The sequence below is a fragment of the Tauraco erythrolophus genome, chromosome 8 (assembly GCF_009769465.1).
Source record: "Tauraco erythrolophus isolate bTauEry1 chromosome 8, bTauEry1.pri, whole genome shotgun sequence".
Classification (NCBI taxonomy): domain Eukaryota; kingdom Metazoa; phylum Chordata; class Aves; order Musophagiformes; family Musophagidae; genus Tauraco; species Tauraco erythrolophus.
In genome coordinates, this window is record NC_141472.1 from 21758766 (window position 1) to 21783417 (window position 24652).

General features: G+C 38.9%; 1 protein-coding gene across 2 annotated transcripts in view; it reads right to left on the reverse strand.

The window, feature by feature from the left end:
* DYNC1I2 (dynein cytoplasmic 1 intermediate chain 2) overlaps positions 1–22631 on the reverse strand; it is a 33303-nt gene extending 10672 nt beyond the window's left edge. The window contains exons 1-6 of one of the 2 annotated variants that reach the window (XM_086616188.1): positions 22451–22631; positions 20518–20635; positions 18468–18582; positions 13961–14051; positions 9413–9472; positions 8073–8188 (exon numbers count right to left, since the gene is read on the reverse strand). In XM_086616188.1, coding sequence (XP_086472314.1) covers positions 8073–8188; positions 9413–9472; positions 13961–14051; positions 18468–18582; positions 20518–20625 — 490 coding nt within the window. In that variant the 5' untranslated portion in view covers positions 20626–20635; positions 22451–22631. The remainder of the gene's footprint in view (positions 1–8072; positions 8189–9412; positions 9473–13960; positions 14052–18467; positions 18583–20517; positions 20636–22450) is intronic. The other variant, XM_086616189.1, reaches the window with a different exon arrangement.
* Positions 22632–24652: the final 2021 nt, after the last annotated feature.

Consider the following 24652-nt stretch of genomic DNA (forward strand, 5'->3'; position numbering starts at 1 on the left):
CTATTCCGAGAGGCAAATTTTGCTAAAGATAATAGCAAGGAGATTACATTTTTTCTGTCATTCTAAATGCAAGGCTCATTATCTGTATCATGTTTGGCAATGAGAACTTTACAGCAAAATGTGTTTTCCCTAATTGCAATGAATAACATAAAACGTTAATGTTCGAGAACACTGACAAGGTTTACAGCACTTTCTTCATTTTTCTTTGAATACTGTAAACCAGAAAATAACTTTAAATTACTTAGTGTTGTGGAATACGCATTTCCTGGCTTTTCTTCATCCACTTTCTAGAATAAGCTTCTGAAAAGACTATTTTTATTGGTTAAACAGCTATGTCATCTGTTCATAAGGGAATGGCAGCAGGAGTCTGCTGCATGCCTCATCACAAGTAATGAGACAGTATTCAACAGAGACTAGGCTTGTTTGTTGCAGCCATCTCCCTGACCCATGTTCAAAGTTATCTGACAACAACAAAAAGTTTAAAAAATCCCCATGCACGCGCACACACACACACAAAAAAAAGACTGAGAAAAAAAAAAAAAGGGTGGTCAAGGGATGGGAACCAGCTGCCAAGCCATGGTCCCAGCAGCCAGGCCAGCTGACTAGATAGCAACAACCAGATGGTACTGCTAGGATTGTCTCTCTGCTACGAGGTGGCAATGGGATGGCACAACATTTTTCTGCCTGACTGCTTCCAATCATGTCTTTCCCCAATGGCAAGCCTGTGCAATTACCAGCACTCCAGGAGGTCTACAGACAAGCCTTTACCCTGCAAACAAAATACAGCTTGTAGGCCATACCAGCTGCCAAACCACACACATAGTGATAGGTTTAAAGAGGTCTGAAAATCTTTCTAACTCCATAGTATAGGCAATAAAAATATAACTGTACCTGCAGGAAAGAAAGCTTTAAATGACACTGTATAATGCACACAATAATACAAACTCCAACTTAATCAAAATGATAATGACGTATGCCAATCCTACATTACTTGAAATTGAGCGATTTTTACGTTCTGACAAGTTTACAGAACTAGGATAAATGGCATGAATGATTTCAATATATGCTCATACTTTTGAACCAAATGGTGAAGGTTAAAATCTTTCCTTTCAAGGGCCTCAATCAGCCACAAAGGAAAACAGTAATCACTGTCTTTTCAGCCAGCCCAACCGCATTTGTCAGCCCTTTCTCCGTCAATGCAGCCAGAGCAATCAACCTGCCAAACATTCAGAATGGAAAAACAATCTGAAAATACAGGGTATAATGCACCTGCCAGTGAAAATGGCCATTTCAAGAAAAGCTAGTGATCTCAGTGACCCTGCTGAGGAGGCGGTGGTGCAAAGGGGAAAGAACGCGTAAAAGAATTCTTAGTGATCTCCACTCTCTTGCACATTGACACTTCCTTACAAAGCATGCCAATTACAGCTTTTGTGCTACTTAAAAAAAATGAAAGCTTTTTTTGGGCAAAATAATCACTCAGAGAAACAGAAAGACACTGCTCCTTTTTAGATGGATTCACATGCACAGCGGACTAGTAATCTGAAAACTGTATAACTTGTAGCAATTCTAAAGAATGGAATTCTTAATGTCAAATCACTATAGGTGTGAACACTGATTAATTAAAAAATGTAATACGAGTTAACACACATGATTTTGAGAAAAACAAATACAGGACCACAGAGTCACATCACAGCCACTTGGATAAAAATCCCCCTCTTGCTCGCCCTGCCAATCAATCTTGCAGATTTAAATGATGCCTTCAAATTCAGAAATTTGGTTTTGGGTCACCCTGGATACATTATTCTAGCTTTGAAAGTCCCAAATTAGAAATTTCAGCCCAACCCCCCATTAGTCATACTACACTGATTTTAAGTACCATTTTCAGTGACAGGAGTCAAATTCTTGTCAAATGCAGATGGTCAACCCCTTAGTGCTAAGTGACCTTCTAATCTACATATTTTATTCAAAAGATCATATAGTTGATTGCTCCTGCCTTTTAATGTTTGAAACATAAATGGCATATATTATACAGAGATCTAAATTCCTTCATAGTACTTTCACTGCATACAGCCAGCTGATATTACTGCATTTAAATGCAGGATACAGCACTTATTTTAATATTCTCAAAGTATCAGAGTTGAAATTGAACATGTCATCTCACCGTGATTTATCTGTAACTACATAAATCCAAACCCTTCTCTCTAAAGAAAGAAAAGTTATATGCAAACTTTCTCATTAAGGGATCTGGAGCGGAAAAAGCAAACCAAACCAAACCCATACGCACAAGTTCTTGACCTCATTATCGGAATCTAGGATGTTTTCTTATCCAAAATTATGATGCTTTCTCACATAAGTTTCCAATCAAAAAATGCAGCATGAAGCTGTCGGACAACAAAAGAGGTAAGAAATTTTTGTTTCAAATTACTTCTCCTGTCTCTCCTTTTATCTTAAACTTACTTAATAACAGGCCAGGTGCTGGTATTTGCAAGAAATTGGCTTAACAATAACATATTACCCAGCAAACACTGAAAGATTGGACATACTACTTCTGGAAAAGTTCCATATCTATTAAGTCAAGAACCCATGATAGTGGCGTACTGCTTTTATTTCAAGTCAGCTATATAAATTTGGAAACCTTAAAGGTACTGTCTAACTTTGGCCTCTTTATTCATTATTGAACGTATCTACTGGCATTTTATGCCACTTCAATTGTCAGTATACCAAATACAATTTTGCATTTAAAAAAAGGCTGCTAAGACTTAGCATTAGGGCCATGAAGATAGGAAATGGCACATCGACATATTGATGAATATTCATTATAATATGCTAAAGGATTAACTCCATGTTATTTCTGACAGGTGAACAGAGGATCTAAGGCTACAAACTGAGCACTAAAGATTGCATAAAAATAGCAGCTACTTTAATAGCAACAAATTTCTTATCAATAAATGCTAAAAACAGGTTTAATGAACCACTGAATTTTCTTTCACTTTGAGTTAACATCAGAATTGTGATGTATTGTGGCATGACAGAAAGAAAAGCAGTGCTGTAAATTAGGCTGCACCTAGCAATAACACTATCGAGTGAAGTTCCAGTTGTCTGAGTAATCTGTTGCTGCAGAGTAGGTTAATCAAAGTTAAATCATCTGTGAAATGGGTGGCTTTTGTTAAGCCCAATGTCTTCATATCAAGTTTTCCCATCTATACTTCACTGTACATTTAAGGCATGTACAGGATATTAATATATAAGGATCCATTATTTCTTTTTAAAATATCAAAATGTAAAAATGCTACATTCACTGTAACAGCATGCAAGAAGCCAATCTTATACACCAACTTGTTATTACTCAGCTTAAGTCAGAATGACAAAAACGCTAAATACTGTCTGCCGTTAGTTGTGCACAATATTGTACAGCAGCACTAAATAACAAGTAAACCATTAGCCCAGGAAAAGCCCTGCATTCCCCTATATGCCCATCTTTCTTTGGATTAAATACTTCAAGGACTCATAACACATTTATTGGGTGTACTGGTGACGAATGTCTTTCCATGCGAATTGAACAATGTGTTAGCAAATCACCAAGGAAGAGATCAAACCGTATAACAGAGAGCAGCGTAGCGAGAAGTATGACAGCACCAACGATTACAGTACTCTGTCAACATGGCCAACATGGAACCTGCAGGACAGCAAGACATATACCAGAGTTCACATCTGAATTGCATCTCTGTTGCTGAAACTGCTTCTGCTGCCTGCTAGAAAGAAATGAGGGTATGAAGGGAACACAATTTCAAATGTATTTTCAGAGAGTAGATCTGAAAATCTGCTCCCTGATAGAGCGTGCCAAAGGGAGGCTAAATAACAGCTCTAATAAACAGTTGACCACACTAACTAAAAAACACATCCACCAAAATTGGACAATGAGGGAAGCAGGCAGCAGTGTTACAAACAGCATCATGGGAAGTGAGAAATGGATCTAGATAGTAGAAAAGGGGATGGCAGAACAAGGAAGCTGGGGAATGGAGCAGCCTGAACACAGGATGTTCATGTTATGATGGTGACAAAAGTTATTAAAGTATAATAATGGCACAGACAGTTAGGCTTATTCATTACGAAATAAGGGAGAACAGCACCAGGTATGGCACAAAACTTTTATCATGCCAAAATAAATTTGTTTGGTCCCTAAACAAAAAAGACGACCGTCACTGCTGTATCACAGAATGACAAAACCTCAAAAAAACAGAAACAGGATATGCCAAGAGAAGAAGAGGAAAAAAAAGCGTGTATTTTCTCTGCTATATTCCTCAGAACAATGAACCATTTAATGAATTAATTTAATTTCTTTTACATAATAAATACAGCTGCTACAGAAACAGTAGGGTATAGAAGACTAAGGCTATTGAAAAATCTGGAGAAAAAAACAAATGTGAAAGGGAAAAATAAAAAAAGGAAAAAAGTACTGAAAACAGACATGTGTCAGTATTTTCAACAAAACAAGAAGTTTGAGAGCACCAAGACTGCCACCTCAACATCATTTTTTACTGTGTTTCTCTTCTGTACACACAGGACCTTGAGGAAAGAGCAGCTGTGGGTTACACCCATCATACGAAAAGCCCATAAAACAAGAATTTCAGATTACCTTCTAAGGCTACTTCGGATGTGCGTGTCTTCTTATAAGAACTGTGAAACATGTTTATTAACTTCAATTAATGGGGAAATTTAATATTCCCTACAGTTCAGAATACAGTGAATGACTTTCTGTGGCAAAATACTTAGCGCTCTAAAGATGACTCAATCTCTAACCAAGAGTGAAACTGATTTCTAAGAGAGAGCCTGATTTTATTGTTTCACAATATTATAAAAAGTATCAGCCTTCCTAAGACAGGCCACTTCTCAAATACTTTGAGGTCATAATAAATCAACATATTGGTACTGCAATAAAACAAGGGAAGTTGTGAGAACTGTTAGAACACTAAACGCCTCCGCCTCTTAAGGAAGCTGTCGTGTTTCAAAGCTAGGAGCTGGGCACTGTATAAGAGAAGGACAAGGCTCTCTACTGTTTTGGATACAACACTTCAAAGGGGCGCGGGTGAAGAAATGTGGAAAAGTCATAATTCCAGCAGTGGAAATTTTTGTCTTGGCATAAATAGAGGCCATCGTGTCACTAGCACTGAGGTCACATTCTAGCTCTCGCATCTAGGGCTGCATGCAAACTGGTCATTCTTTCATTACAGATGGAGAGGACCACTGGCTCACAACAGCTGGCAGCTGAGCAGCCTTGAACCTGCAAGACAGTGGCAGGGAGTTATTCACATTTGAATATCATCTAGGACAGTGCAACATGCCTGCACTATACAGAAGCACGAATGTACTAAGTTAGTTACTTCCCTTCTCTAGCTACAGAATTTTCCTGGTTTGCATTTTTCAACTACTGAATGCAGTCTTTTCTATCAACCTCTGAGATGAGTGACATTTTAACATCAGAACTGTTTAGGTGAAAGGTACTCATTATGTAAATTTAACTGTTTGTTACACTGGATCCAAAACGTGCATCTCCAAAGGCCAACTTTAAGTTGAGGACATGAAATCTCCTCTATGTAACTGTCATTTTGTTTGTGTTGCCATAAACGTTTCCATGACTATTAGGAACTGTTTTAGTTTAAAACTAGTCTTCCCCTACATACTATCTGTCCCACCAGATTAGTTGTTGCTAGAATGCTTCCCAATCCAGATTACAATATAGCTACATAAATATTGTGGCACATAGAAGTAGAACAAAAACGACTGTTTTTTCAGTTTGTTTTTTTCTTTTCTTTCTTTTTTCCTCAAAATCGGTGCTAGCACAATTCAACCTGCAGCACAAGCAGACCGAAACCTGCAGAATGACTGCACAGCGTATCTAATAAAACTGCTTCTATTTTCCTTTGTTCGACAGCACAGGTCCAATACACTCCCTTTTATAAGAAAGTGTGAACAGGGCATCTCAGCTGAGATGCAACTTGTTGCTGTACGAGGGAGTTACTGAAGGTTACTTGTACATGTAAATTCAGTTGCAAGCTCAACTTTCAAGGGTACTTTGTAAGATTAATTTACAGTACACTCACTACAATAAATTAAAAACCACAACAACTCAGATTGCGAGAAGAAATAAGAATCAATGAGATAAACTAAAACTATATAGAATGTATCTAACTGCACTCTGAAAATTCAGCATATTGCTTTTTGTCAATTGTTTTAAAGACTTTAAAAATTTCTCCCCATAATCAAAACCTATCACCTAGTGACTCTCTTTTTCTAGAGGCAGCATGATTTTTCTTAACTTTTTTTAAACCCATGTCCTATTTTAGATGTCATCATAAATTGTGAACACTGAGCTTATTTATGAATGTATTTTAGGCAGTCTTAAGACAGACCTTAAAAAAGGCTCTCAACACTGAAATGATGAAAAAGCATCTGTAAGTGACTTCTGTGAAGTACACATACATGAAATAATGATGATGACCCTCAAGAAAACAGTATTATGTTTAGAGTGGAATGGATCAGGAGACAACATCTGTATTGAGAGAGCTTTCTGGTAAATGCAGAAATACAGATGACCCATCTTTCCAGCTCCACTACAGTAAACTTCAGCTATAGCCTATCCACTGAGTGTGAAACCAAGATAATACGATCCCAGGCAATCTCCACTGACAGCAGGCAGCAGAAGTAAAACTCTTCAAGCACACAAACTACAAACTAAGTCTTCAGATTCCATGAACTTGACAGAGGAGGGGAAAAAACCTGAGAGATCAGAGAAAGGAAAAGGTAAGGGCATAGGAGAAATGAAAACAGGAAAACTCCAAATGCCTATCTGTGCAAGGATACAGAAAAAATGCACAATGGAAAAGAAACACAGATAGAGAAAAAGCATATCCTCTGTTATTCTGGCTCACTAATGAAGTTTGAAAGCCACAGATTGTGTTCTGAAGACACACCAATCCCTTACACTGGATACCCAGAGATAAGAAGGGACTCAACTTCTCAACACAAAGTATTGTTGCAATTTACTTCCTTTCCCTTTCCCTCCCCACTTAAACTCACTCACAGCGTCATGTGCATCTAGTTAAACTTGAGAGTTACGTATTGACATAGACTAGAGCAACAACAATTCTGCATTACACTTTATATCATTTGTATTACACTTCCAGGTAAATCATACAGTTTCTGGAAAGGCCAGCACAAGATTTCATTTAAGTATTCTCTTCAGGTTTTAAAAAGTGCTTTTATTTCCTTGCATAAGCACCCAAAAGTTCACATAAAGAGCAAGAAAACACAAAATTATGAATGTAGAATTAGGTCCTAAAATTATTAGCAGACACATACTCAAAGTCAGTCATATTAAACAACTAAGATTTTGTTGTAGAACTACATAAAAAACTAGGTCGAGATGAGTATTTTCATTTGCAGCTAAATTCAAGTGTTTCAACATTGAAATGCAAATGTACCAGCCAACTACGTTTTCTTAAAAAAAATTATTTTCTGAAAAGCAAAGAAGTCATGACTGAAAGAAAGTCTATGTTCATTTGCTGAGAATAGAAACTGAACGGGTTAATAAAGAAATGAGTTCCTTCTTTTAAAACTGAATGTATAAGCTCCAGGTATAAAAACTGAAATTCTTCAAAAGCTGGGGGGTTTAACTGCCAAGTTTGTTGTTAGGATATACACCCTTCAGGGAAGTTGTGTGTGGATTCTTAAATGTCATAAATGCAAGATATATCATCCCACTTCTATTTATCAGTTGTCAGCTAATTAAACAACTCGGTGTCTAATTTGAACATTTACTAGGAGTGAGGAAATGCCACGTATTAGTAATAAGAGTAACGTTAAACAAGATGCAGAATGACAGTAACGCTCTTTAGCAAGACCTGTATGATTCAGAAATAGAATTTATATTGACTCTCTCACCGATCAACCTTCATTCTACCTTAAGTTTCAAGATCACAAGTGCTGTTCTAATTCAGTCAGTCATCACTATTACAAGAAAAGAAAAAAAAAAAACCAACACAAAATTGGGTAGTAAAAAGTTAACCATTCACCTTCCTTTGGCTGAGTCATAACAGGAGTTTGTGTCTCCTTCGTATATGTAACAATTTCTCGAGGAGGAAAGTCAACTTGTGTAATTTTGGCCATTCCAAGTTTAACAGGTCCACGTCTAAATAAAATTAATAGAGAAATTAGAAAAAAAATATTAACTTCATGAATTACTTAATTTTGCCTAGAATAATACCCAAGTCATCATGTCACAGCACTGCTTAGTCAAACTTAAATCCAGTGGAAACTTAACTCTGAAGAAGTCACATGATTATGACTAATATTTTATTATCATTATTATTTAAAACCAGCAGCTATTTATACATCTGCAACAAAAAGAAAGAAAGATGTGCAAAAATACAGATAGATTATATGATATAATTTCAAAGCTTTGTTCTTTGTGGCTGACTAGGTACTGCTACATATATGACATATCCCTATTTTCAGTGGAACAGATCTGCTCATATGAGTCATGTTTGTACAGCAATGGTTCTGAGATTTTAAAGCTTAAAAAAACCTCTTAGTTATTCTGAAGGAAAAAGCATTTCCTAGTCCTTTCAGCTGTGCTGCCCTTTTTTGTCTACCTCTAAAGATACTATTTAGAATACAGAATTGCAAGTCTAATCTGAAACTCACACATTGACAAGTGAATTATCCATAATACATTACTCCAGAATACAATGAGAACCTCTGAGCTTTCTGACTTTAGCTTATGGAAGATCCTATAAATGCAGATTCAGCTAGTATCAAAGTACAATGCCTAATGTACTGCCAAAAAACACACATTAATTCAGTCATTGCAACTTCCTATAAAAGCTAATTCCAGTATGTACTGTAGTAATACTGCAACAATCCAACAACAATTTACCTATATAAAATTTAATTTCTTATTATCCACCCCTCTCCTAAGATAAAAGGGAAAGAAAAAAATAATCCCTTTTGAAAGGTTTTGATGGGTAGAATCATAATTCTTATAGTACGATATGGGTTTTAGTAAGTGCTGATAATGAGCTACAGCTTTTATAAACATAAGAAAAGATGGGAGTGACTCTCTTTACGGTTATTCTAAGCTTTTTATTTTAAAGAAATGACTTTTTAAAGTTTACATTTTGCCAAAGAAAGACTCAAAGAAAAACATTAATAAGTTTTATTAAAAATAAGCATCTTACGTATATTAAATAATATAAAATTTTCCCATTGCAAGCAAACTGCACTAAGTATAGAGATACTGAATTTACTGTTACAGAACAGTCTCTTAACAACAACTTAAAGTCTTAAAGAAAAAAATAAGCTCTTACACTTATTATTCATAAGAAAGAGGGAATATAAGAAATCTATGCAATACCCCAGATCGGAATCAGAGTGGAGCTGAAGAACTGATGGATCAGTATCCCAATGCAGCGTCCTGATACCCCAGGTTGAACAATCATGCAGCATTAGCAAAAAAGGCCAGAGATTAGTAAAGCAAATACACACTATGAAATGCTAGAGTTACAGTAAGCTTATAGTTATTTCATTGTTCACAAGAAACAGCAATGTAACACCAGTTATGAGAAATTCAGCAAACATTCAGTGCAATAATACATGCAGTAAATACAAAAGTTAAAAGCAAACACAGAATTCAGAGCTATTAGAGAAGAATTAAATTATTTTAAAGATTGAAAGTTAAAGATCTGCAAACAAACGTATCCTTTATGAGAGGCAAATAAAAATATTTTAACTGCTGACAAGAACCATTAAAAACTTCAAATTCCTTTTAAAATCTGTTCAGATTTGTTCATGTCATAAGACAGGTTAAACGTAATGCAATCTTGCCCAGAGCAGCAAGTATGTGGAGGAAACTGTCATATCGGTGAAGGAAATGAGTCAACACATGAGCCTTTTGGTAGAGGGGCAAAAATGCATTTCCACTGGGACAGAGAACTGCTAGAGTTTCCAAGATGTGACATTGCAGTAATTATGGGTTAAGCACTGCCTTGGGCTTATAAGTGTCATCTGATTTAGAGCCAATTCCTTTTAAGATATTTAAATCTCTTAGAAACAGTGGGCTTTATATTAATAACACATTTCAAAGTCATGTGGAATAATGAACAGAACCAATCCATTTCAAGTCACTTTTGTATCAGAATAAATGAAGGGGGAAATAAATCTTCCATTTCCCTTCATTTTTACCCTTCATCCCTTCTCCACAAATTTTAATTTAGTCTACTGCCTGCTATCATGCTTAGGCAGAATTTTTTTTAAATCATGTTTTATAACAAATTTAAAAAAATATGTAATATTTTACTATAATAAGTCAATAAAAGGTAATTTTCCATTTCCTCCCATACATGGTAATGTTCTTATAAACCAGGTGGAGAATTCCTAAAGGTAAAGTTGATCTCAAAAATGTACAGGCAATGCCATAAAAACCCATAAACACCAGTGTGCCAGGCACTACCTTGTTCTTGTAGAAAGAATGCATTAGAAGAATAATTAATTATCATTTAATTAAGAATTACAAATCCACTGTCTTCATATTTAGCAAATCATTCTACATAAATGCTGTCACATCCACAGCAATAGCTTAATACATAAATCTCTAAAACCTTCCCATATCTTTTGTGCATTAGAAAATACACTATTTTACCATAAAGTTACTTATTTTGAGTATACTAATTATTTAGGTCTCTGCTATTTTTCTTGACCAAATAGATTTAAGCTTGGAGTTTAATTTGGTGCCTGAGATTCCAAGCTGGATATTGCTCATATGTTCCTCAATCGTGCATTAAAAAAGGACAAAAAAGAAAAGAAAGCAAAAACCAAACCACACCCCCGCCCCCCCCCCCCCCCCTTCATATTGCTTCTGCAAAGGATGACTTATCTACAGACCCTAATGCTGCACTGCACTACCACAATACTCATCAAATATTTTCTCAACTCTTTCAGCGCCACTTGAGAGGAACTTGGGGAAAGAGCTACAAGTTTAAAAGGCTCCAACTTTTGTGCCTGCTTAAGACTTAGCCCTTACTGAGGTTGCTTTCCTGCTTTCAAAGCATTCTTTTAACTTTCAGCAGTTGCTTCAGTGGTACCAGGGACACTGTGTCCTTTAAAACAGTTCAAGTCAACAAGCAGTATAGGATATACAGTTAAATCTTCCACAGAGATAGTCTTTTAAAATAAAGGTAACATTCTGAGATAAAATTCACCTATTATATGTGTACCAAAATGATGTTAAATACTGTTCCTTTCGCTGTCCAGATGTTTGTTATGCCTTAAGTTAAATGAATTTATCTACAAGCGTCAGTGAACAGAAGTTCCTGTTCTTCCACATATGCCAAACTTCTCTGTATCTGGGCATATTCCTAATGCCTCCTCTATCTCTAAAAAGTATTTTCTGCATTTAAACTAATTCTATGAAGCATCCACCTAACCAGTAAGTCAACTGTATTAATTTCCAGTCTTTAATTTATACTCTTAACTGAGCAAAAAGAGAGAAAGAAAAGTATCAAACTGGGAACCAAAACTCTTTACTGATGAAAACAAAGCAAGACAGATGGAAGTAACAGCAGGAACACAGTCTGAACACTGCTCTACTAATTATCAAATAAGTAAAGCTACTGGCAAAATTCAGCATCATAGAGGAGAAAAGACTAAACTAACAAAAGCAGATCATCTTTGTATAGTTGCAGCATGATCAGAGAACAAATGGCCACAGACCAAAAAAAAGAAAAAAAAAGAACAGGAATCATACACTAAAATGAAAGGGCTTGTTTTAAGATTATCAAGCATGTGGAACAACTTGGGCTTTCTAACATATCTCATATAGATACAAAAGTCACCTGTGAAACGCCAGGCATAACACTAAGGGATATCACACAGTCCAACTTTTCCCATTAACTTTCAAGCGTGTGTGTGCGTTAGGAATGCTGTGCAAACTTGTACTAACATACTAGGATATAGACACCAGTTTAATGGGAGAGGGGAAGAATGTTATCCAGTGGTCAGAGAACAAGCAAGGGGATTCTAACACTGACTCTAAAGAGTTCTATTTAGCTATACATTAATACATCCACGCCTTCAAGATCACAATCTTTTCATGCTTCCACATCTGGGAAATTGTCAAGAGACAGATTTAGTTTTAAAGTTTGAAAATGCATGAAGCTATAGAGGCCTAGGATACAAGTTTTCTCAAGGCTTCTTAAGAAAATGTATGCATACAACGTTATGTTACTACATCTGAGGAACATACAATCAGAGAGCACAGTACACCTATGAGGTGGAGGTAAATTCAGTACACAACATGGTGTTTAATTAGAGATATGTGGCCTACACATATTGAATTTAAATTATGTATGAATGGAAAGAAATTATTTTTTCTTTTTTTGTTTTTAAAAGTCATCATCAAATAATTCTTGCTTTTTCTTCTAGACAGTGAATTTAAATGTAAAATGACAATTTAATATGCAATAATCATAGGTTTCAAATATTTAAAATTTGCTTGTTACTCAGTTAAGGAACAATGATATTGGTTCTTTATTAACATGACAGGTGAACTTCAATTGCATAGGGAATAAGATACACATGAGATCACACCTGGGCACTGTTAAAAAAAAAAAAAAGACTTTGGGTTCATATAGAATAGAGTCATAGAACGGTTAGGGTTGGAAGGGACCTTAAATATCATCTAGTTCCAACCCCCCTGCCATGGGCAGGGAAACCCTCCACTACACCAGGTTGCCCAAAGCCTCATCCAACCTGGCCTTGAACACTTCCAGGGATGAGGAATATCTGCTGCCTGATGTATCCTCTCTGTTTTAACTTAATGGTTGCTACTTAGAAATAGGCACCTTATAACCTTTGTTCAGGTCATTAAAATCTTGAATATTTTCAGATTAAGATAGTATATAGTTATGCATGCATAATCCACATGCACACAAGCTGTTACTGCAGTCTTTTTAAAAGATGTTTGAAAGCGGTGTAAGTATTCACTCTTTCTCCAAAAGAAATATCCGTATAGCACAAAAGTTACTGATGATAACTGCTTTAGTTACTGTGCTATAACTAAACTTCATCCATAATGCCTACTCAGTAAATTTTAAGTACATGAACTTAATTTGCTGAGAAAATACAAGTTACCAATATTAATAGGTAAATACTGCTCTTATTCGCAGACTGTGCATGGAAAACAGCAGAAATACCCTTTGGAAGTAGTGTTTCCCAGTTTATCACCCATGTATCGCCGCTCTGAATTCCCAGTTCAACAGAAATATTTCTGACTCTCTTTAGAGCAGCATTTCTCAAACTGTCATGCACAGAAAATACGGTCAATCATCAAACAAATTTGGCAAATACTGGAATGGAAAAGACTGTACTACCATGGTGCTATGTTTTGGCCAAATGAGACTGAGTGGTATAGTTGTGTTACAGGGATAGCTACAGAGTGAAATAACAAGAAACTGTTCCGAGTAAGGAAAAAAATCAAATCAGAAGTAATGCAAAGTTTGTAGACAGTATGTTTTATTAGATCAACTAGAATAGAGGGAAAAGGAAACAGCCTCTCCTCCTTTAGAAAAAGCTGGGAAGAGCCCAGAAGTTGGACTTTTCCACTTTTCTATTGTTCCGAAACATTGACGCTTACAAGAAAATTTCCGCAAGACATTCAGACTCATTTCACTTTAAACTTGCAAGTTTAAACAACTCCACGTTAATGTTGGCAATTTCAAATTAGGAAGTATAGTTGCATTTCAAATTTTAATTTGAAAATTAAAACAGTCACTGTTCACAGATTCAATAACGCTGTAACCTCATATTATTATATTATAATCCAGTAATTAGCCATTATTTCTTCTAAAGCTTAATTATTCAGAATAAAAGCATCAAGCAAAGGAAAACAACAAGGAAAGTGACGTACCTAGATCCAACAGCGCCATCACCAGAGTCCTGGCTTCCAGCCTCACTTGGCGTACTCACGGATTTGGAAGACGGAGAGGTAGGAGGAGGGACTAAATAGTGAAACAGACAGGTATCCGCTGTTACTACTCGCAGAGGTTGCACAGCTTAGGATGTTTTCAAATTAATTTAACATGAAGTATTAAAAAAAAAGTGATGGCAAACAAAAAATACATGAATGAAAATGAACAGTAGAAAGAGAGGGGAAAAGACAATGTTAACAATTCATGCTGGACTTTCATGCAATTGTTTGGCATTTATGCATCTGGAGCGTACAAAATGGAGGGAAAGACATTTAAGAGAAAATGAATTGAAAATCTATTTTTCAACTGAACTTCTGACAAATGATGGCATCAATTTTCAAAGGGTGATTTCCACTAAATCACGTTGCTTAAACATAAAAGGAAGATAGTTGTTAACATAGCTTTGACATCAGTTTTTCTTAAAACTTAGACATTGAATGTATGTAACTGGTAATTTTGTTTCAAAATACATAATCACTGAAGCGTAGACCAAAAAAAGTAGCTTCGTCATGCAGCATACAGTCATTTTTGCTCTAGTTTGAATCAAATCAACAGAAATCCTGTGTATTAGAACAAAGTTTCTAGTGTTGAGTTTTGGGGGATTTTTGTGTTTTCCTTCCTTTTACTTGACAAACAGTGTAGTACTGTTATATTGAAACTTTTTCTTACAAGTCAGTTCTTTCTCTGCATTTGGATGAAGACTGCAATTACCATTTAAAAAGCAATATGTTTTCTGGAACTGATACATTACAGTGAATGACACCATGCAATCTGATACAAACACAAAGCTATTTCAATATTTCTTTCAACTTTTCTTTTTAGAAATAGTGAAATTCACTATTTAATGAAACTTAGGTTTATGCTTAAGAATCAGGGTGTGTACTGAAGGTCTTTATATGCTTCATTTTTCAGCAATATGCAAAACATTCATAGAAGACATTCGCTCTTTAACAACCCTTAAAGAGAACCTTTAACCAACTAAACATGTTATGCATATAAATTGGTATCTACTCTGTCAGGGGTCAGGCAAGGGGGAATTTTGAATTTAGATCCTGAACATCTCGAGAGTTTCCTGAAATCACAAGTATATTGTGAATTCTGAAGAATGTTTCCATCCCATCCCACAACAGAGACATGGCTCTGGTTGACAAAAATTCCACCCTAAATTTACAAAATCACAGTGAATGCTTGAAATTATTAAAAGTTTATTTAACTCATCATCACCATCTACTGAATAATATATACTAAAGGAAGTGCCCACAGGCTTTTACATTCCTATATTATTTTTGTGTGTTCTCAGAAACAACGACATTTTAATGTCACCCTTTCTTAACTGAAGAAGTGATGCTGGAAACATGTCTTGTTACCATGTACAAAAGTCTGTCAGCTCTCTCTAGCAGTAAGCATGGCCACAAGAATTCAGCAGCTTAGTTTTTATGCTACACTGCCCTCCTGTGGGGTACACTGTTTTGAAGAAAGTCTTCCCATTAGTGAGGTGAAACCTATTTAAAGGCCAGCAGTCTTATGAAAAGACCAAGTGAAATTCCACTGGCTTCAACAGAGGATGAAACTATACTACCTTCTTGAGAGTTATTTTGGTTCACTAACTTATGGCTTCTTATATAACAAGTATGGTAGATACCAAAAGCATACTTACGTTGTGAAGGTCCTCTTTCCCATAAGGGAGCTACCACTTTCTGGCGATTAACATGACAGCAATTGCCTTTGGAATCTTTAATACAATTTTCTGCAAAGGAACCTAATCTCAAGATACCCACCTACACTGACAATGCGAGCTCCAGCTATCTGCATACCAAGCTGGTCAGCTGTGAGTTAGCCTCAGTTCAGGTGTACGATCACCGTACTATCATACTTCGCCAGTAGCCAGTCGGAGGACCAAGCCTGTGCCTCAGGCACGCTACTGAAAGGTAGCGAGTAGGATGTTTTCATAGAATCATAGAACGGTTTGGGTTGGAAGGGACCTTAAAGATCATCCAGTTCCAACCCCTCTGCCACAGGCAGGGACACCCTCCACTAGATCAGGTTGCTCAAAGCCTCATCCAGCCTGGCCATGAACACCTCCTGGGATGGGGAGTGCCTCACCACCTTCATTGCAAAAAAATTTCTTCCTTAGATCTAATCTAAATCTCCCCTCTTTCAGTTTAAAGTCATTACACCTTGTCCTATCACTACACGCCCTTGCAAAAAGTCCCTCTCCAGCTTTCCTGTAGGCCCCCTTTAGGTACTAGAAGCCTACAATAAGATCTCCCCAGAACATTCTCTTCTCCAGGCTGAACAACCCCAACTCTCTCAGCCTGTCTTCACAGGAGAGGTGCTCCAGCCCTTGGATCATCTTTGTGGCTCTCCTCTGGACCCACTCCAACAGCTCCATGTCCTTCTTATGTTGGGGACTCCAGAGCTGAATGCAGTATTCCAGGTGGGGTCTCACGAGAGCAGAGTAGAGGGGCAGAATCACCTCCCTTGACCTGCTGGCCATGCTTCTTTGGATGCAGCCCAGGATACGGTTGGCTTTCTGGGCTGCCAGCGCACATTGCCGGTTCATGTTGAGCTTCTCATCCACCAGCACCCCCAAGTCCTTCTCCTCAGAGCTGCTCTCAATCCATTGTCCTCCCAGCCTGTATTTGTGCTTGGGATTGGCCTGACCCACGTGCAGGACCTTGCACTTAGCCCTGCTGAACTTCATGAGGTTTGCACAGGTCCACTACTCCAGCCTGTCAAGGTCCCTCTGGATGGCATCCCTTCCCTCCAGGGTGTCAACCACACCACTCAGCTTGGTGTCATCAGCAAACTTGCTGAGGGTGCACTCGATCCCACTGTCACCAACAAAGATGTTAAACAGCACCAGCTCCACTACTGAACCCTGAGGAACACTGCTCGACACTGGTTTCCACTTGGTCACCAAGCCGTTGACTGCCACTCTTTGAGTGCAACCATCCAGACAATTGCTTATCCAATGAGTGATCCATCCGTCAAATCCATGTCTCTCTAATTTGGAGACAAGGATGTCGTGTGGGACAGTGTCAAATGCTTTGGACAATCCCAGGTAGATGATGTCAGTTGCTTTTCCCTTATCCACCAACGCTGTAACCCCATCACAGAAGGCTACCAAATTTGTCAGGTACAATTTTAGCTTGAATTAGGATCCAGATCAGATCTAGGTATCTTGAAAGGGGACAGAATGAATTCCTTGAGAATCTGTGTACGTTGAAGAGTGTGGTTACATGCCAGCACCTGAAAGAGCTTGTCAGGAACAGCTACTCTAAGTCTATGCGATGACTTGCTTTGAGAACTGACTATCCCATGGTTTTTAGATTCTCACAGATTAAAAAAAAAAAAACCAACCACCACCACCATATGCATTTCTGCAAGAGTCTCGTCAGCTGCCTTAGCAAAAACTCATACAAGAAAGTGTTCAACTACTAGTCGCACAAACGAAATCTCTAGTAGGTAAGAACTGATTACTTAAAACACTGTAGCCCAAATGCAGTCCTTAAACTGTGAGAACAGTTACTAAATATGACTGCTGTGGCTTTTGGAATGGAGCAGCTATAATGGTGTTTATTCCACATTCACTTTTGAACACTTGAGGACTATGCAAAAGCAATTATGAAGATGTAGTCCTAGATATACTATAACCATAACAAATTATTACTATTTTTTATTTGCAAACCCAGTTGAAATAGACCCTCACCATTGAGCTAAACTGAAAAATAAGTTCTAAAGCTCTTAGATTTCAGAGCTAGAGACAGAAAGTGGAGTTGAATTATCATACTCTTTGTTTTCATCTTCCAGAGAGATGTGGCTATATAAAGGCAGAAGGGAACGACCAATTTGCTAATCTATCCAAGAGCAGCACAGACATGGATCATCATCGTTGATAGTTAAAGTTTAGACATAGTCTTGCTATTAGTCCATCAAAGTCAGTCAGGTATTTGAGATAAGGAAAATTAGGGTGTAAAAGATGCAGAAAGGAAACAAGCCAACTCTGAACAAAAATATCAGAATTAAAACTGGGCATTATGAAAAAGAGAAAGGAAAAAGCCACAGAAGAATAATGTGCAGGGGAAAAAAAAAAGAACAACAAATACATTATATTTATATATTTTAGCTAAAATACTAAATACTCCAAATAATTCACTAAGTGTAAAACATATCTTTTACAAAATAGTACTAGTAATGTGTACTGAAGCACATCACTTGACATTTATAACAGAGATCATGCAGGACAAAACAGATCAAAAACCAGACATGTATACCCCAGAAAATAGTGGCCAGAGTACTTTCAGGCTAGTTATATAAATACCACAATCTTAAACAAAAAACCCACAACCATCACCAACAAAAAGACTTAAAACCACACCTCCCCAAAAACGTCAAACAAAACCCCCCGAAACATTTATCTCAAACTATTATTAACATTCCTACCAACAGGAGACTCAGGTGTCAACCCCATGCTCTGAAGTAAGGCTTCAGCTTCTCTTCTCTTCTTTTCAAGATCAGATTCTTCTTGTACGGGAAGAACTTCTTTCTTCTGATCAGTCTAAAAATAATTCAATAATTAAGTTATAGCATTTAACAAGTATTTAAAACTGTTTCACTTTTTTTTTTAAGATCTCATAGGTTCTTTTATGCTACTGAAACCTATCATCACATAGGTTAGATATTTGACTTTAGTAATTCTGATGGTCCTTTCTGTATCGACAGACAAGAATCACAAAATTTTGTAGCTTTGGTACTGTCTTTAAAAGACATATATAACACACAAAAACTGTCTTCTCATTTGTCAAAATGACTGACACTTCACAAGATCAAGAATACCTTTTGTGTAAAAAAGTTATAAGCACTGTAAAATGCAAAGACTGAAAAAAAAATTATGTGCCTGTGTATAAAAGTATTTCAAAGACACAATCATATTGTTCTGATTTTGAAATGACAATAACTGTGTCAAAGAAAACACTATAGAGTTAGAATGACAGTAAGAGACACCACTCTTGGTCAAGAAAGTATTAGGACACTTGGCTAGATAGAGCACACGCTAAAGTGTGTAGCAATTAAGAAAATATGTTTAAGATGTAAAAAGTGATGATTTTCTATGTGTGCACTTCAAGCTATTTTTTTAAAACAAAAACATCAACAAGCTGTTTAGTGAGAAAGCTCTTTTGACTTCAGGTTTCACAAAAAGAAAATCATAAAAAACTTTGCAGTAACTTCAAGTTTACAGAGCACTTAGGTAGCTTTAAGTTATGTTACTATCTGCTAGATTTCATGCAAAAAAGAGAACAAAAATTATACCCTCATCCCCCTAAATTAGAAATAACGGAAGCTCTGCTGTGAAAGATGCTGAACACTGCCTCTCTTTCCACATTCATTTAACTACTCATTCAATTACAGAAATATAATTCTTAGCTTAAGGTGTTCATGACTCTGTCACTGGCAAGTGGATATTTCTGTAAATTTGAATTTATGATACAAATACAAGTCTTCAATAGAAGCAGCAAAATCTAGACCAAGCTATTCTATCCCTATGCCATGATTAAAGACTAATTGCACCTCACATGACTGCACATTATGCTTCGAATCTACTGCACAATTCCTTTTAAAAAAGCAATTCCCAAATTTCAGAGCAAGTTCTCAACTGGTAAGCTATTGCATCACATGTGGAATCTCAGACACAGGTAATACATTGTTACAAGATCATCATAACATAATTTGAGATATTTCCCTCCCTTTGTCAAAATCACGTAGCTGGCAGCTGCCTAGTCTTCAGTCATACGATAATTTAGAATACCGACAAGATCATAATCAAAACATAGAGAATTCTTGAAAAAGTACATCAAAACATTCCAGCAAAAGTTTAATTTATGAAGTACAATCTGCATTCAGGAGAAACACAGTAATAAATCGCTGATTGTCACACACTTTACCAGAGAGAAACCCAGAAGACTGTTAACAAACCAAGTCTAACCCACAAGTAGCATATACATCCTGAGTGTTGCTCCGATTTTAAAATTCAGGCTAAAGAGAAGTCAAAGAGCAGAAGAATGCAGCACATTGTTTGTACAATAATAATACCGACAGTCAGACAATTCACATGGACATCCTTGGAACTGCGCTTCTGAAATGAGTGCTCCAAATAACACCATCACAACTCACTAAACAAAGCTTTTGTTTAATACTTCGCAATGCTTTGATTAATGACGTCAATGCGCACAAGTAGTTTTAGAAATCCAAACTTTACACAAGTGAGGATTAAAAATATAATTAAAATCTAACTTATCATATGGATAATTCTAAAGAAAACAGTAGGTGTTTGCTCTGATCAGAAAATGAAAGCACTATGGTTGCATCGGCAACCAACCATTAAATAGACACTCCCTGAATAAAATGTAGCAAATGACTAAGTGAACCTACCCTTAAATTTCAGGCAAATTACATATGCAAACAGTCAAATTTCAAAGAGAAAATTATTTCTTACTTCTTTTTTCTTTCTTTCTTCCTCCTTTCTTTTCTTCTCCTCTCTGATTTGAGCTAATCGTTGCTTCTTGCGCTCCAACTCCGCCTTCAGTTCACTTTTGTCAGACATGGCTGAAACACTGATCAACAGAAATCATACCACTGTTTGGTTTTGGTTTGGTTTGGGGTTTCTTAGATAGCAGCTTTCCTTTAAATAAGACATCATTAAAGGAACTACACTAGCTTACTAAAACCAGAACTGTGAAAAGCCTTAGAATAATAATTTAAAAATCACATTCCTATTTCCACGTTTCTTTCACTTAACATGTTCTCCATACTAAAGGGATTGATTTAAAACAAACAGACAGAACTATGATGTGGTGACAGCATCCACTCCTAAGGTAGTTCTGATGCTGTTTGAAGGAACTGCTTTGGAAGAAACATTAGGCACCGAAGATGGGGCTACCTGATCTTGCCGTAGGATTCTGTACAGCTACAGATCCAACTCAGAGACCGAAAACAGCAAGGAGAGCACCAACACAACACCTACCTTTTACTTTTCACTTCAACAGCTTAAATATTGGCATGCTATGACTTAGCAGTATGTAAGCTATATATCCTTCTACATATAGTTGTAAGATTCAAAATACAGATTTATTAAGAGATTTAGTAGGATTGCTACAAATTGCAAGGCAAAGTAAGTGCAAGTGTGATGGCCAAAAAAAACCTGTAAATATTATCACTTTTTTCCCTAAGCTTTTTATACACTGCTAAGAAATTGGTGGATCTTTTAAAGAGAAAAATTCTACAAAAGGTTTTGCTACATAACTAACTCAATTAAATACAGACAAGAAGGTCAACAACAAACAAAAGGTAAAAAAACCCACTTTGGAACTCAGAGATTTAGAACACAGGTAAGAAAAACTCCGTGAATGAGTTGAGCGAAAAAAAGCTTAATTTTACTGTTTTTAAGAAAATCCACGTGTTCTGCAACAGATGAGAGATCTATAAACACTTTTACACTGAGCTTGATAACAATGACAGCAGATTAAGCGTTGGTAACATAACTGTTCACTAATTCAAAATTAAAAACTCCTGCAAGTGCTTGCATGGCACATCTAAGCACAGGTGATGGCTGCGAAATGATGCAAGTCTCACACATCCACCCCAATACGGACACATCTGTGGCATCTATACTGGGGCAAACGTACAAATTCCTCCACGTTGCCTGCAAACACTTAAGCACCAGTAAATAAACAACGACAAAAAAAATGTACTGCCGGCATTTAAAAACGGCATTCTGGTGTCGCTTTAAAACAGCTCTAGGAAGGCGCGTTGTCACCACACCACGGATTCCCGCCCCCGTCCGTCTGTCTAACGCCGAGCCGGGAAAGCCACGCGGCACAAACGGAGCCGCCCCCGAGGAGCGGGGCGCCCATCCCGCCCCGCCTGGAGATGACAGCAGCACGAACCGAGCGCCGCCAGGAGCGAGTTCCCCACCCAAATCCCACACGGGCCGTATCGGAGAGGGAGCCTGTCAGCGCGCTCCCACGCTGGGGCCCAGGACAGGACAGCAGTGCCAAACCCCCGCCTCAGCGCCCGCCCGCACCCTCTTCCCCCGATCCCGGGCCGAGCCCCGGGCGGGCCGCCCCCCGGCCCCACCCCGCTGCCGCGCCTCTCGCTCGACAGGGCGAGGTCCAAAGAGGGAGGGTCCCCCGCGGGAGGCGGCGGCGCAGAGCCGGGACGGTCAGCGGCCTCAGGGGTAGCTCCGCCGCCGCGGGACCCCGCGCACCTGGTAGCGGGACCTCCTCCTGCTCCGACCGCCCCTTAGCCACAGCGCCCCGCTCCGCTTCCGCCGCTTCACAAAGGCGCCGGCAGCTGACAGGCAGCAGCCTACGGCGGGCGCCGAGGATCAAACCAGCTCCGAAAGCGTTCTGGGATGCGCAGGAACTTACGGGAACTGTGGAAGGACACGGAAGCCTGGACAGGGTCGCAGTGCGCTGAGACACCAACGCCCCAGTCGCTCGCACCGTAAAGGGGGAGCGATCTGAAAGATATTCACCGGGGGAACCAGCGTCAAGCGACGCGGGGATGGGGCGCTTCCCGAGGCGCAGCGCCGAACCCGTCCGGTGGCGCGCTGGTGAAGCTGCTTTGAGAACAACGACGCCCAGCATGCAGCGCGCCCCGCCAGGCGGGCCTCGGCCTCGGCGCCCTCCGGACGGAGTGTGGCGCGGCCGCGCTGGGCATGATGGGAGCTGTAGTCTTTTGGGGGCCGCATCGGCCGCGACCGGCGGCTGCGGCGTCCGGAAAGCGAGCGCCACCGCGTGCCGGGGGCGCGAGCGCGCATGTGCGCGCGGCTGTGGTTAGCGGCGGCGGGAGCTCGCGGCGGGGGCTGTGGCGGGGTCACGCGGTGCCGCCTCGCGGGGCATCTCCCCGCGCCTCGCGCCCTCGGCGGGCGGCCCCGAGGAGCTCGGGGCGGCCGAGCGGGACCGTGCGGGGCCGCGCGTTCTCCGCGGGTGTGACCGCCCCGGCAGGGCGGGGCCGCGCCCCCCGCCTCGGTGCCGGCCGCTGGGCAGCGGAACGAGTCAGCCCGGCGCGGACTGCGGTTGAACTGCGTGGCGTTAATCGCGGGCCCGGCGGCCTGGTAGCCACGATCACTTCAGTGGCCTGAGGATAGAATGTATAAAAGCCTGATTTGCTGTGAGTGTCGCGTTAGGAACAAAATTACCCGAGCTAAATCTCCTTTCTGTGGATGTCAGCAAGTGGAGTTGGGTTGTCAGGTTGATACGGCATGATATATGTTATGTATATATAGCAGACTGCTTCACTGTGTGTGCTGAGTGAGGTGAAGCTGTGCCAGCCCAAGCTGCATCAACGAGCATCATGCAGTAATGAAGTTACACAGTTCATTTTGGTACAAGTACCAACTGGTAGTAAGTGACTTTGCTGCTTCCCAGTTTTCCTAAATTAGTAGGTGTACTGCCACTTTTATCCTGTGGAAACATATGTAAAGTTTTTTCTGAACTAGTGCTACTGACTGCTATCTCAATGAAGTGCTTGATTCCTCAGGGTGCTGGTCTTCCAAAACGGAGCTTACCAAAGCGGAGTTAGTATGGACAACTCATAGCTCAAGTGGAGCATGTGTTCACAACACTGATACGAAGTTTTTAGAGGCAGTAACTAGCAGCTCCCAAGAGGGTTGAATTTTCTGCTATTACAAATTGGAATAATTTATTTAAAATCACTGGACTTACAAACGTTTATGTCTGGTGGGTATATCTTCTGAACTTATGCTGATGAGCACTGGAAAAAGATTGCATTTGCAGTCAAGCTGTGTTGGGCTGCAGTCCTGTTATGTATCATAAACTGAACAGATAGGTTGGTACTTTGCTGGGATAGCTCCCAGGAGAACTTCTATTGCTGCCGGAGTCAGTGTTGATTATTTACTCCTCTGTAGTCTTCCATGTGAGTCAGGGTTCATACTGTACCTTAAGAAAAATTAGAAAAACTGTCTGTTGTCTTGATGGCTTCTGATCGTTGAATAACCCCCATGCATTTGGTAAGAGTGTGGGTGTTACCATTCAGAGAAACTATAAGTGAAACTGTCAGAGAAAATTGTATGATGTGCAAGAGAAGGGGTTGCGTTTTCCTTCAGAGATGGAAATGTGAAGATGGTAGTAATGAACTTCCACAAACGGCTGTCGTCTTTGAATTTATTTGCCGGAATTTTCTAATATCACTTACAGTAATGTGTGCACCTCAGAACAGGAATTTTAGTGTTTTATTTCTGTGTTTTACCTATGCTTCTTGATTGGCCATAAAATACTAATTTTGTATTTGAAGCTTTCCAGGAATATTTTTAGAGTTTACACTTAAAATCATGATTGTAGGAGCCGGATATTTCACGTTTGTAATGAATTTAGCTAATTGATTTTTGGTAATTGATCTTCAACACTGAAGTATGTTTCCTGGTCCTGAACCTACGTATAGCTGCTGAAGGTCATGTTACCGTTTTTTACATTAGTCTTTCATTTTAGAATATAGAAACTACGACAGCTAATTTTTTGCGACGCTGACATCTCTCTTTTTTCTTTGTAAATGATAGCTGTAGTTTTCAAATCGCTATATCTGAGTTAGTTTATCAGTGACACAAACAC